The sequence below is a fragment of the Babylonia areolata genome, chromosome 24 (genome assembly GCF_041734735.1).
Source record: "Babylonia areolata isolate BAREFJ2019XMU chromosome 24, ASM4173473v1, whole genome shotgun sequence".
In the NCBI taxonomy this organism is placed as follows: domain Eukaryota; kingdom Metazoa; phylum Mollusca; class Gastropoda; order Neogastropoda; family Buccinidae; genus Babylonia; species Babylonia areolata.
Genome location: NC_134899.1, coordinates 14,693,304 through 14,706,115, shown reverse-complemented (window position 1 = coordinate 14,706,115; position 12,812 = coordinate 14,693,304). Strand labels below are relative to the sequence as shown.

Sequence of the window (12,812 nt, the reverse complement as noted above, 5' to 3'; positions counted from 1 at the left end):
TTATGATACAGTAGTACCATAGAACTTAGCACCAGATTTAGGATTGTAGAGATTGTTGATCAGTGTGCGAACTGCCATGTTCAAGGTTCAAAGTTAATTGCAACTTCACAGGATTCAAAAGAGAGAGAGAGAGAGAGAAGAATGGCGCGCATACACTCTCCTCGGTTACATCCACAATGAAAAAGGACAAAAAATATAGAGATTACACAGATAAAAGAAAAAAAAAAGGTACACGCAGTCAAACTCCCCTCAATTTACACAACACACACACACACACACACACACACACACACACACACACACACACACATATATATATACATATACAATATTTGAGAATTTTTTTTCATTCATCTTTTTGTTGTTGTTGTTGCACATAACATCACGTAACACCACTGCTTTTACTGACCGGTACTAACGATTCACGTATTCACACATAACATCACGTGACATCACCGCTATTTCTGACCGGTTCGTGATCATTCACACAATGTGGTCGTTCACACATTTACACATTCCATCACTTAACAGCACCGATGTCACTGACCGGTTCGTGATCATTCACACATTTACACATAACATCATGTTATGTTATCGCTGTTACTGACCGTTAAGTGATCATTCACACATTTACACATAACATCATGTTATGTTATCGCTATTACTGACCGTTAAGTGATCATTCACACATTTACACATAACATCATGTTATGTTATCGCTATTACTGACCGTTAAGTGATCATTCACACAGTTACACATAACATCATGTTATGTTATCGCTATTACTGACCGTTAAGTGATCATTCACACATTTACACATAACATCATGTTATGTTATCGCTATTACTGACCGTTAAGTGATCATTCACACATTTACACATAACTCCACGTGACATCACCGCTAGTACTGACTGTTAGGTGATAACATATTAATACATAACATCACGTACAATCACTGCTGTTACTGACTGTTAGGTGATCACATATTCATACATTATATCACGTACAGGAATTTGATTTGGTGAGGTTGATTTGGCTGAAGGAGAAGACTGAGTCCAGCGTTCCTGTGTCGCGTCCGTGACACTGTGACTGTGAACCATCTGCCCTGACTGCTGTAAAATGCTGCGAGACAGTTAACTTTTAGTAGAAATGAAGGATGGAAAAGTGTGAATTCGCGGTTTGCTGATATTGATGCAAGTGGCGCTGAACTGCGCGCACACCTTACCCAAACTGTTCTCTCCCCCCCCCCCCCCCCCCCGTATCCCCCTCCTCCCCCACCCCCAGCCACACATGACGTGAAACTTTTAGTAGTGCAGGGAAAAGAAGCATGGATTGGTGTCAAATGCCACTGACCGACACAGCACACGTGGTTCAAGTCAGCCAATGATAGGTTTCCGAGAGCATCGCTCGATGGTCCACATTGATAGGAGTCTAACGATTAGATCCCGAATGTCAAGTGTTGTTCTTGGTTAGAAGTCGTGTGCTGAGTGTGAGAGAAGGGTTGGTGGAAGTTCTTCAGAGGTAAGGAACACATTCACTTTAACGTTTCAAAGCGTACCCATTCCGTTAACTTTGCAGTGTGTATAACATTGACATGACAGCGTACCTGTTTGTTTTGGTGTTTTTTTGTTTTTGCTTTTTTTGTTTTTATCAGACTGTCTAAGACTGTTTTTCTTTGATTTTTGTGTTCTAGTATTGTTTTTCATTGACTGACAGTACTGGATTATTTGTCCTGGGTTCCCTGGGTTATCTGTCGTGGGTTATTTGTCCAAGGATGTTTGTCCACAGCTGTTTGGCGACGGGTGGTTGTCACGGGTTTTTTTTGTCCATTATTATCCGTCATGGATTATTCATCTGGTGGTTTTTTTTTTACCTTGGTCGGTCGCACAGAATTGTTCAAACTGTTGTTTGTCCAAAACTGTTCACATATTGTACATGTCTCTGTACATGTTGTTTGAGGGTTTGTGTTTACAGCTAGCAAAGACATTTTTTTTTTTTTACACGGTGACACCGGTTTGCTGAGGATAATGTTCTGCCTTGATAAAGGAAGAAGCTTGGGAGGTTTGTTTATCAGTATTTTTTGTGTCCTATTTTGCGCCACACACACACACACACACACACACACCTACTCAGCGCCCATGTAATCAGATAGAGGTGCGTCCTGAAAAACGCAGTCACACATACGCACACACACAGGTTTTGCAATGTCGTTCGTCCTCAGGCTTAGTGGTGCGTTTCTTTCATCAGCAGTCTTGTTATCATTGACATTTTAGTCCATTAACAACTTGTCACCGACAAACACATGAATCTTTATTTTATCTATTTATTTTATTTTATTTACTTATTTATTTTTTGTCGCGGACTTTATTGGGTCGACCACAGTTTTATTTTGTATATAGATCCATTGTGACAATTCAGAATAGATGGGGGAAAAAATAAAGAAAATAAGAAATAAAAAATAAAAAATAAAAATAATCTGGATACAATGAACCTTAACAATAACAGATGCAAGTCATTATACTTATATATATATGTATATATATATATATATATATATATATATATATATAGAGAGAGAGAGAGAGAGAGAGAGAGAGAGTTAATCACACAATCAAACACATGAAACATTTTATGGTTTTGAGTGACAATATATAAAGTCACAGACACAAACACAGACACAGAAACATAAGCGCACACACACGCACACACATACGCGCACGCACGTTTTGCTGTGTCATTCAATTTAATGCTGAGCGAAGAGCTGCAGTCATTTCTAGCCCAACCATGTTATCATTGACTTCTACGTCCGCTGATGACCTAGTGTGTCCCTACTTTTTGCACTCTGATGGTGTTTCGGAAGTGTTGCCGCAGGTCAGAACACAAGATACCAGATACAAGAATACCACAGTGTCTCTATACTAGAAATTGTTGACATGTTCGCTGATAAACAGGCGATATAACTAATCAAGAACATGATAAACAAGCACTAGTTTTTAACCCCGAGAACAGCACGACGACAGATCGTGCGCCAACGTTTTACTAAGAACACTGTTTTATTAATAAATAAGTGAGTGATGGCCTTGAGGTAACGCGTCCGCCTAGGAAGCGAGAGAGAATCTGAGCGCGCTGGTTCGAATCACGGCTCAGCCGCCGATATTTTCTCCCCTTCCACTAGACCTTGAGTGGTGGTCTGGACGCTAGTCATTCGGATGAGACGATAAACCGAGGTCCCGTGTGCAGCATGCACTTAGCGCACGTAAAAGAACCCATGGCAACAAAAGGGTTGTTCCTGGCAAAATTCTGTAGAAAAATCCACTTCGATAGGAAAAACAAATAAAACTGCACGCAGGAAAAAAAAAGAAAAAAAAAAGGGTGACGCTGTAGTGTAGCGACGCGCTCTCCCTGGGGAGAGCAGCCCGAATTTCACACAGAGAAATCTGTTGTGATAAAAAGAAATACAAATACAAATAAGACTGACAGGATGTTGCCGAACACAGCTATATTTTTACATACTGTATTTTTGCCTTGCGAAAATTTTACCTACCCTAACGGCATGCTGCACACAGGACGTTGGTATATCGAATCATCCCAAAGACTAGCACCCAAGCCACCACTCAGGGTCCTGTATAGAGGGGCCTTCCATGAAACTAACCAGAACATTCCCCTTCTTTTTAAGGAGCTTTATCAATCAAGTCATCCAGGCCCCACCACTTCAAACCCACAACCACCTCTACACCCCATATTTACCATAAACGAACAACGCAATCACCAAGATTAACATTTTTTGTACAGTTCTTCTTCATGCGAACTGCTATGTTCTAGAGCATTTTTTTACGCATATTCAGACGGATTACATTACACACTTCACATTCTCTCTCTCACCCTTCCTCCACCCCCCCCCTCCCTGTTGCTTCGCCCATTCTTCTGGAACATTCCCCCCTGCCACCGTCTTTTTATTGTTTTTTTTTGTTTTTTGTTTTGTTGTTTTTGTTTTTCTCTTAAAACTCTTATTTCTTATAATAGACTCTTATCTTCATTTCCTCTAAAACATATATTAAGACTTTCTTACACTAATAATACTCACAAAGCATTTCCTCTCTTTCACCCGCTACCTCGACTCCTCTTTCCGTCTAATAACACTTCTTTTTTGTGCATTCACACGCCTTCTTCATTGGCCAAAAAACAAAACAAAACATAAAAAACCCACCTTTTTTTCCTTCTGTTTTCTTTCGTGTTTTTTTTTTTTTTTTTTTTTTTTTTTTTAACAGTCGCAACGGTTTCGCCTCACTGAGACGGGGGAAAAATAGCGTTGAAACTTAAACACAACTCAGCTTGCATTCGGTGTGGTAGGGCACTGCAAAACGTGACCGCTCGGTTCAGCTGTCGCTCACCGAATCGTCTTTTTATTGTTTGTTTTAATTGTAATCATTCTAAAAATTGCTTTGTCTTGTTATTTTTGTATGTCTCCTGACAGGTGCACGTGAGTGTGCATCAGGGTGGTGAGATGGACGAAGTACTTCCATGCGACCAGCCGCCGTGGCGAAGTGGTTAGCGTCGCGGACTGACGGCTGGGAGGACGCGGGTTCGAATCCCAGCGGAGGTGGGTTTTTCGGCCCGTGGCCGGCTCCTACCCAGAGTTGAGTGTGCTGTGGGCTTAAATGGGGAGACTGGGACCACACAGTCGAGTGTCATCCACTTCAAGGATGCGTCTTTGGGTGTGTTGCTCTAATTACCTGACCAACACTGCAAGTGTCTGTATCTCTCGGGCCTGGTTAACGCCGGGATATCATTATGACAGGAAGCGTAGAGTACAGCCTTGTCACGCAGTCCCAAACCAAAATGGACCTCCATAGCAACATCGTCATCATCATCGTCATCCTCCTCCTCCTTCATCGTCATCAATATAAAACAAAATAGTCTCAAAGTCTGTGGCCTTTCATGCCCTGCTCTCATGGTGACCTCAGTTTCGATACCCCTCCACTTCCGTGCTTGGGGTGAGTCCTGTCAATGTCGTCAGTGTCGGTAGGTTCATTGGGGGGCTGTTGTTTGAGGGACGTGGTGGCTGTCTCCACTCTGGGAGAGACGCTCACTCAGTCTGGCTCCGCGACTAAGCCATTATTGTCGTTAGTAGGGGGCTTAGTATGTGGTGTCCTAAGTACGTTAAAACAGAACAGGCACCACTGAACACCACCGAAGTGACTCAGCAGCAGTACAGGGTCTCCTCTGGTGTGTGGCCTCCAGGCGACCTAACATCGATGGTTCCCTGTGGACTGCCGACGCTGGAACTGCGACGGACGAACCCGGGTGTGGCCGTGTATGGGGGAATCTAAATGAGCGGCGTGGGAGTAATGCCACTGAAACGGCGCAGATGATGGGGCAGAAAAAAAAGTACTTCCATGCGAACACATACAGTTTGACTAAGACTCCTGACTTCCAGTGTTGATGATGTGCTATCCTATCATTCACGAAACGAACGCTGAGTCGCTAGCTTTCAGTTTTACAGGCATCCCCATGCCTTTTGAAACTTGCAGAGTAGTATATCGTCAGCTGTTGGGAATTCTTATTTGACTAGTTTTAATGTCTTCTTATGTTGCGCAAGATGATTTTATGCCAGTGTTTACAACGAGCCTGTGATTACACAACTTAATTTCCATGTGGATTGATAAAGTGTTTTTGATTTGATTTGATTTTGATTCATACAAAATGTCAAACGGTGTTAAGCGCCCCCTTCCACACCCCCCCCCCTCCCAAAAAAAAAGAAGAAAAAAAAAAGAAGAACAAAAACCCAGAAAATTTCGTAAACGCCATTCTCGCTATAATAGACGTACCACAAAGGATGTTAACAATGGCATAATGTTAAAACATATCACATACACACAAGAAAATGATATTTTAGGCGATAGTCATGATATATTATGTATACAACAATGTTTACCATCGACACGCACCGTGCAGACCAGCACAGGACGCCGACATGACGGTGCTGGGGGCCTCCAGAGAAGACGGGAGCCGGAAGGTGGAGGGGGACACGGGACTGACCACACTGCACGACATCCAGGGCGACACACCCAGCCCCTCCCCACCACACCCACACTCACCCACACTCGAGCATCATTCGCAGTTGTCCTCGGAATCTTCCACAGCCTTTGCCTCAGCTGCCGGGGAAGAGATTGGAGATGCTGGGGAACCTCTCTTGGAAACAGGAACCGGAAATGAAAAGTTGTTTCCGGAAGTGACGCTAACGGAAGCGGAAATGGACGAAGAGAAGAAGGAGGACGACGACGACAACGACGGAGTTCCGTACGATAGTGGTTGGGCCTGGATGGTAGTGTTTGGTGAGTTATTATGGAAGAATGAGCGCGCGCGCGCGCGTGTTCGTGTGTGTGTGTGTGTGTGTGTGTGTGTGCCCGCACGAGCATGCAGAAGAATATGGCCGAATGGCTGTGTGTCTTTTCCCTTTCATTTCTTGCGAATAATCTGCGTTTCACTTCACCATTTGTGGTCTTGAAAAACATGTTTTGATGATGAATAAACATTGAATAAAAGGTGTGAAGTGCCGAAAACATTTTGCACACCTTTGTGATGTTTCTCCCACAGGTGTGTTCGTGAACTTCAGTCTGATTGCCGGCTACATGAAGTCCAGCGGTCTGATTTTCGTGGAACTCCTGCAGAAATTCCACGCTTCAGCTGCCCAGACTACACTGCTCTTTGCTGTCAGGGCCGGCGTCTACAGTTTAAGTGGTAATAGCAGTCTGCCTGTCTCCCCACCTGTCTGTTTCTCTGTCAAGTCGTGGTTCAGATCTTGTATAAAAAAAGAAGAAGAAGAAAGAACAAGAATAAAGAAAGAAAAAAAGTACGTTAATACTTAGTACGTTACAATAACAATTCATAATGCGTAACAGGCCAGTCCTGACAGTTACATTTTGTAAGCCCGTGTGTATGTGCACCTCATGTTTCTCAATCACTGGAAGGTAAAAACGCACACCAGGAAAAGATTCGCAAAGTAACATGCGATGACTGGGCAGAGCTTCAAAGTGAGATAACAGTGGATGCCACAGGATAGTTCCTTCGTCTGAAGTGCTAAAACTTTCTAGATAGATTCAAGTCTTTTGAGTGTGTGTTTTTGTGTGTGTGTGTGCGTGATGAATAGTGGAGGCATCCGTATCCGTGTGCAGGGTTTTGCGTGATGAACATTCTGCTGGGCAAGCTCCAGGTGCGGACACTGGTGCTGACGGGCGGCATCCTGACCAGTTTGAGCGCCATCCTGTCCTCCCAGGTCAACAACCTCACTCTGCTCATCTGTGTCAACTCCGTGCTCTCAGGTCACAGTGCAGTGTGTGTGTGTGTGTGTGTGTGTGTGTGTGTGTGTGTGTGTGTGTGTGTGTCTGTGTGTCTGTGTGTGTCTGTGTGTGTCTGTGTGTCTGTACATGTATATCTGTGTGTCTGTGTGAACACACGTGCAATCAAAGAGGAAAACGTTCCGTTGCAGGCGTGGGTCTGGGCATGACGATATCGCCGGGGGAGGTTCTGTTGGGGAGGTACTTCAGAAAGCGGCGGTCCCTGGCCCTCAGTCTGGCCAAGTGCGGGGCCAGCATTGGCAATGTGGCCATTCCCCCCCTCCTCACTCTCCTCCTCACCCAGTACGGCTTGTCGGGCGCTCTGCTCGTCTTTGGTGGCATCTGTCTGCACAGCATGCCCGCCGCCCTCCTTCACACACCGCTCTCCCACTTTACTGCACGGCGGCGGCCATCATCACAGGGCAGCAAGCCAGGTCGTCGTGACCCAGGCCACAGAACACACGGGGCTTCTGGTTGGGGCGATAGATGTTCTGACAGTCTTGACAGACTCCACGTTAGCAGCTTCGGGACACGTCCTGACAATGATGACGAATTACAGCACGTGCAGCAGAAGACTTCAATTGTTGTGGAAACCGTGGCTGCAGATGAATCAGCAAAGGACAACGTTGGCAACAGGCACCCTCCTGATTATCTCCGGTCCAGGTCCTGTTCTCCTGAAATTGTCACCATTGAAGAGTGCGACCTTGGGACACTGGCCTCAAGTCACCCTGAAATAAGGATGCTGTCCACATCGTTTCCGCGGCCATTGCTAAAGCGAGCGTTGTCGGAAAGTCCGGAGAGCCGATCCCGGGCACCAGTGTCCGGGGAGCCGACGTCCGTTGTGCTGCAGGCCCTCAGTGAGAGCAGCGTGGTGCAGTTCATGTCCGTGTCCTCTCTGGACGTCATCCCCGCCACGCCCCTGCCGCTCCTCTCAGACACAGAGACCCCAGCACAGCGTGCAGCCATGGCCAGCGACACCAACAACAATCACAACGCTGCCACTGCCTGCACCAGGGCTCTCCGATGCCTGCTGCACTGCCCCAGAAACTTCGTCTCCCTCTTCGACTTCTCGCTGTTCCGAGAGCCGTTGTTTCTGTTGCTGATGGCGTACATCATCTTCTGCCCCATTCTCGACATGATACTGGACTACCTTCCCGCCCTGGCCGCCGAGAACGGGGTGCCCGAGTCCCAGAGCGCACTGCTGATCAGCGTCATCGGGGGCCTGGACTTCGTGAGCCGCCTGACCTGCGGTTTCGTGGCCGACCTGAGGGTGGTGCGGGTCAGCACCATGATCGCTGTTGCCTTCCTCGTCCTGGCGCTCACCACGCAGTTCGTGGGCTTCATGTCCACCTTCCCGCACTTCGTTGTGCTCGCTGTACTGCAGGGTCTCTTCGGCGGGCTGGGCAACTGCCTGTTTGCCGTGCTGGTCATCGATTTCGTTGGGCTGCACAACATGGGCAAGGCCATCGGCTTCTGTGAGCTTGGTATCGGGGTGTCAGTGGCCGTCACCCACCCCTTCCTCGGTCAGTACCCTCACAGTCCTTCCCATTCTCATTGGTTTGTTGAGGACTCACTAATCAGACATGTACACATTCATTCACTTCAGCACACACCTGCACACTGATACAATGGTTGTTGAAAGTTGGTGACAGGACGTGTGGGGGGATGGGATGTTTTCAGGTTTAAAAAACAACATCAACAACAAAAAGAAAACAATGGAGTGCTGGGAAAGTCCGTTCCGCGGGAATCTCTGTCAAGATCAGATGTGTTTTCGATTTGTTTGTTTGCCGTCAGAATTCAGCCAATTTAAAAAAGACACAATACCTCAAGAAAAATGTTCAGCGTCTATTCTTGAAATGAGTGTGCGAGTTGTCGTTGTCGTCGTTGTTATTGTTCTTGTTGCTGTTGTTCTTGATTTAACATCTAATCCCACCATGCTTTCTATACAACGGAAATAAATAAATAATAAATAAATAGATACATAAGTTTCAGTTTCAGTTTCAGTAGCTGAAGGAGGCGTTACTGCGTTCGGACAAATCCATATACGCTACACCACATCTGCCAAGCAGATGCCTGACCAGCAGCGTAACCCAACGCACTTAGTCAGGCCTTGAGAAAAAAAAGAAAAGAAAAAAAAAAGGTGAATAAATAATAGATAAATAAATGATGGCAAACAGAAGCGCGCCAGCCGCCATGGCAAAGTGGTCTGCGTCGCGGACTGACGGCTGGGAGGACGCGGGGATTCGGGGTGAGCAGCGTGGGAGTAATGCCATTGAAACGATGCAGATGGAGTGATGGCCTAGAGGTAACGCGTTCGCTTAGGAAGTGAGAGAATCTGAGCGCGCTGGTTCGAATCACGGCTTAGCCGCCGATATTTTCTCCCCCTCCACTAGACCTTGAGTGGTGGTCTGGACGCTAGTCATTCGGATGAGACGATAAACCGAGGTCCCGTGTGCAGCATGCACTTAACGCACGTAAAAGAACCCACTGCAACAAAAGTGTTGTTCCTCGCAAAATTCTGTAGAAAAATCCACTTCAATAGGAAAAACAAATAAAATTGCACGCAGGAAAAATACAAAAAAAAAAAAAAAAGAAAAAAAAAAAAAAAAAAAAGGGTGGCACTGTTGTGTAGCGACGCGCTCTCCCTGGGGAGAGCAGCCTGAATTTTCACACAGAGAAATTTGTTGTGATACAAAGAAATACAAATACAAATACAAATAATGGCGCAGCAAAACAACAACAACAAAAAAACACAGGACTTTGGCAAACGAAGGAAAACAAATATAAACATATTAAACAAACAAATAAATAAAAACATAAGCGCTCGACTTGTCACACCTAGGACTGTGGTAAAGAAAGGGAAACTCTGTGTGTGTGTGTGTGTGTGTGTGTGTGTGTGTGTGTGCGAGTGTGTGTGTGTGTGTGTGTGTGTGTGTGTGTTTCTCTCTCTCTCCCTGTGTGTGTGTGTGTGTGTGCGTGTGTGTGTGTGTGTGCTTGTTGTGGGGAGGGGAGGATTTCTTTCTTTATTTAGGAGACAAGAAAACTATCCACGTATAATTTCCCGTCAAGTACTTAACAACCCCGAGTGTGGTTTCAGGCTACATCCGGGACGTGACGGGGTCTTACGCCATGTCATACCGCATAATCGGCATTGGCGCGTTCATGGCCGCACTGTTTTTGGCTGCTGAGGGACCCGTCAGGAGACTTCAGGAAAGGAGACGACAACACAAGCAGCAGGACAGCAGCGTTCCTGAAATCTGACGTCGTCGCCCACTCGTCGTTATTCAGTTCTGCCATTCAGTCCTGTGTGAATCCAGACCTGGGCCCACTTCATGAAGACGTGGTCCACCGACCGACGGTCAGTGGTCCGTGGAGTCGGCTGGCCGCGGTAATTCGCTGATTCTGAATTCCCGTGGACTGTTATCAATGGCCATTTTCACTGAATGGAATGGTTCTAAAGGCTTGAAAAGTTCGTTTCAGCGAACGGACTGCAATATATGGCACTATCACTTTTGACGTATACTGTGTGTCTCGCAAGGAAATGTGTTTCCCTGTTGTTTTGCAGACTTTTTTTTCACAGTGTAACACTGTTACTTTGTTTTGATTAGCGTTGATGAGCAAGGCCAACTGCTGCAGGTTTCTATCGTTTCTTAACAGACATTAAAAATGTTTTTCCACACGTGAGAAATCCTATATTAAACTTTACACACACACTCCTTCTTTTTCTGCTTCTTCGTCTTTTTCTGTAATACAACCATGATTGTCATCATATCTGCAGTTTAAAAAACAGTATTTCTGCTAGCAAGGTGATGGATTATCAAAATTGACAACACAGCTGGATTCTGCAGACACACCTGATGTTATCTGGTGATTCCAAGACGGCAACGGTTCAACTCTGCTGACTGCAGAACCAGTATTGTTGAACAATCACTGGAAGACTGGGTGGGTTGTCTTCTCACTTCTCTGACAGTTTCAGTTGATTGTGTTCTTGTATATCAAAAGGTAATTGAAAAGTGAAGCATGTTGCCATCTTGGAACAAAGTAAGAATAGGCGAAAAAATGGGTCAAACTGACTTGTATGTGAGCATTAGGTGGGTGGCGTGAGGAGGGAAGGAAGGTAAAAGAATGTGAGAAAGTCCACAAATGGTCGTGTGTGGGGAAGATAGAGTGAACTCCACGCCCCACTTCCCCCCCCCCCCCCAATCAAAGAAAGAGAGAAAGGAAGCAAAAGACGAAGGAAGACGGGGAGGATGGATGTGGGAGATTAGGGTTGGTGGTGGCGGTGGGGGACAGGGGTATAATGGGGAGAGTGTGAAATGATGGAGAAGGTGTGGTATGTCAACGAAAAGAGTTTTGATCTTGTTTTTTTTTCTTCTTGTTTTTGTTCTTGTGTGTTTTCTTCTTCTTCTTCTTCTTCTTCTTCTTCTTCTTCTTCTTCTTCTTCTTCTTCACCTCTTCCTTCTCTCTACCAGCCTCAGCCTTTCCTCCCCCTCTCTCTCTGTCTCTGCATTGACACGTAACATGGTCCTATTTTTATGAACATTTCTTTTGGAGGAAACCCCATATAGCCAGCCTAATGTCTTGTTCAAATTTGTCAAGTGACTGAATTCTTTTTCAGTACTCCGATCCATTAAAACGCAGCAAACTGGGCCTTGACTTGAATCATTGTATGGCGTGGTATGGTGTGGTGTGTTATGGTATGGTGTGGTGTGGTGTGGTATGGTGTGGCATTGTGTGGTTTGATATGCTGTAGTGTGGTCCGGTATGGTATGCTGTGGTGTAGTGTGGTGTGGTGTGGTATTGTGTGGTTTGATATGCTATGGTGTGGTTTGATAGGGTATGGTATGGTATGGTATGGTATGGAATGGTGTAGTTTGGTATGGAACTATATGGTGTTGTGTTGCGTTTCTTTGTGTTGCATGGTATTTTGGTCATATTGTCATCAAGGATACGCCATCCCCCTTCTATTTCACTTGTGCTTCACACTGAATGTGGCTCTGTTCTTGGGAACCACCATGTCTCCACCCACAGGCTGGTGGCACTAACGTTGTCCATTCAGCTACGACTTTGGTTTGGTTTGCGAGCTTAGGACGTATCATTAGCAGTATCAGTCAGTCAGTCATAACATAATCAAATTTTATAACGCGTCAGCGGGTATACATTAGGCCAAAGGATATCAGTTGTAAGTCAAATTCTGCTGTGGGTGTGCAGATCTCGAGTAGAAACAATCTCGCCAGTGCACGCAGGAATATGCACACACACTCTCTCTCTCTCTCTCTCTCTCGTACACACACACGAGCGCTTGCGCGCACTCACACACATACCCTTTATTTTTTTTTATACTGAAACCGTAGAAAGTTCACACCTATCCCTCCCACCCTGTCCCTACCCCTTCCTCTCCCTCCTCCCTTTCCCCCATCCCGCACCTGGCGTGCGAATGACTGTGGACAAACAAGACTTGCATCGAAACTCAC

The 12,812-nt window shown here is 45.6% G+C and overlaps 1 protein-coding gene across 1 annotated transcript; it reads left to right on the top strand.

Annotated features, from left to right (window-relative positions):
- The first annotated feature begins 1,476 nt into the window (after window positions 1-1,476).
- LOC143298864 (uncharacterized) lies at window positions 1,477-11,381 on the top strand. Its single transcript, XM_076611867.1, has 7 exons — window positions 1,477-1,522; window positions 4,476-4,601; window positions 5,957-6,336; window positions 6,599-6,742; window positions 7,177-7,323; window positions 7,491-8,861; window positions 10,436-11,381. Exons 3-7 carry the CDS (start codon window positions 5,976-5,978, stop codon window positions 10,597-10,599), a joined length of 2,187 nt encoding a protein of 728 aa, XP_076467982.1. The 5' UTR covers window positions 1,477-1,522; window positions 4,476-4,601; window positions 5,957-5,975; the 3' UTR covers window positions 10,600-11,381.
- The last annotated feature ends 1,431 nt before the right edge of the window (window positions 11,382-12,812 follow it).

Bases quoted from the DNA above. Each gene is read 5' to 3' on its own strand.
- LOC143298864 (XM_076611867.1), top strand. From the start codon at position 5,976: ATGACGGTGCTGGGGGCCTCCAGAGAAGACGGGAGCCGGAAGGTGGAG. The intron at 6,337-6,598 runs GTGAGTTATTAT...TTTCTCCCACAG, and splicing joins GGCCTGGATGGTAGTGTTTG to GTGTGTTCGTGAACTTCAGT. The intron at 6,743-7,176 runs GTAATAGCAGTC...ATCCGTGTGCAG, and splicing joins CGGCGTCTACAGTTTAAGTG to GGTTTTGCGTGATGAACATT.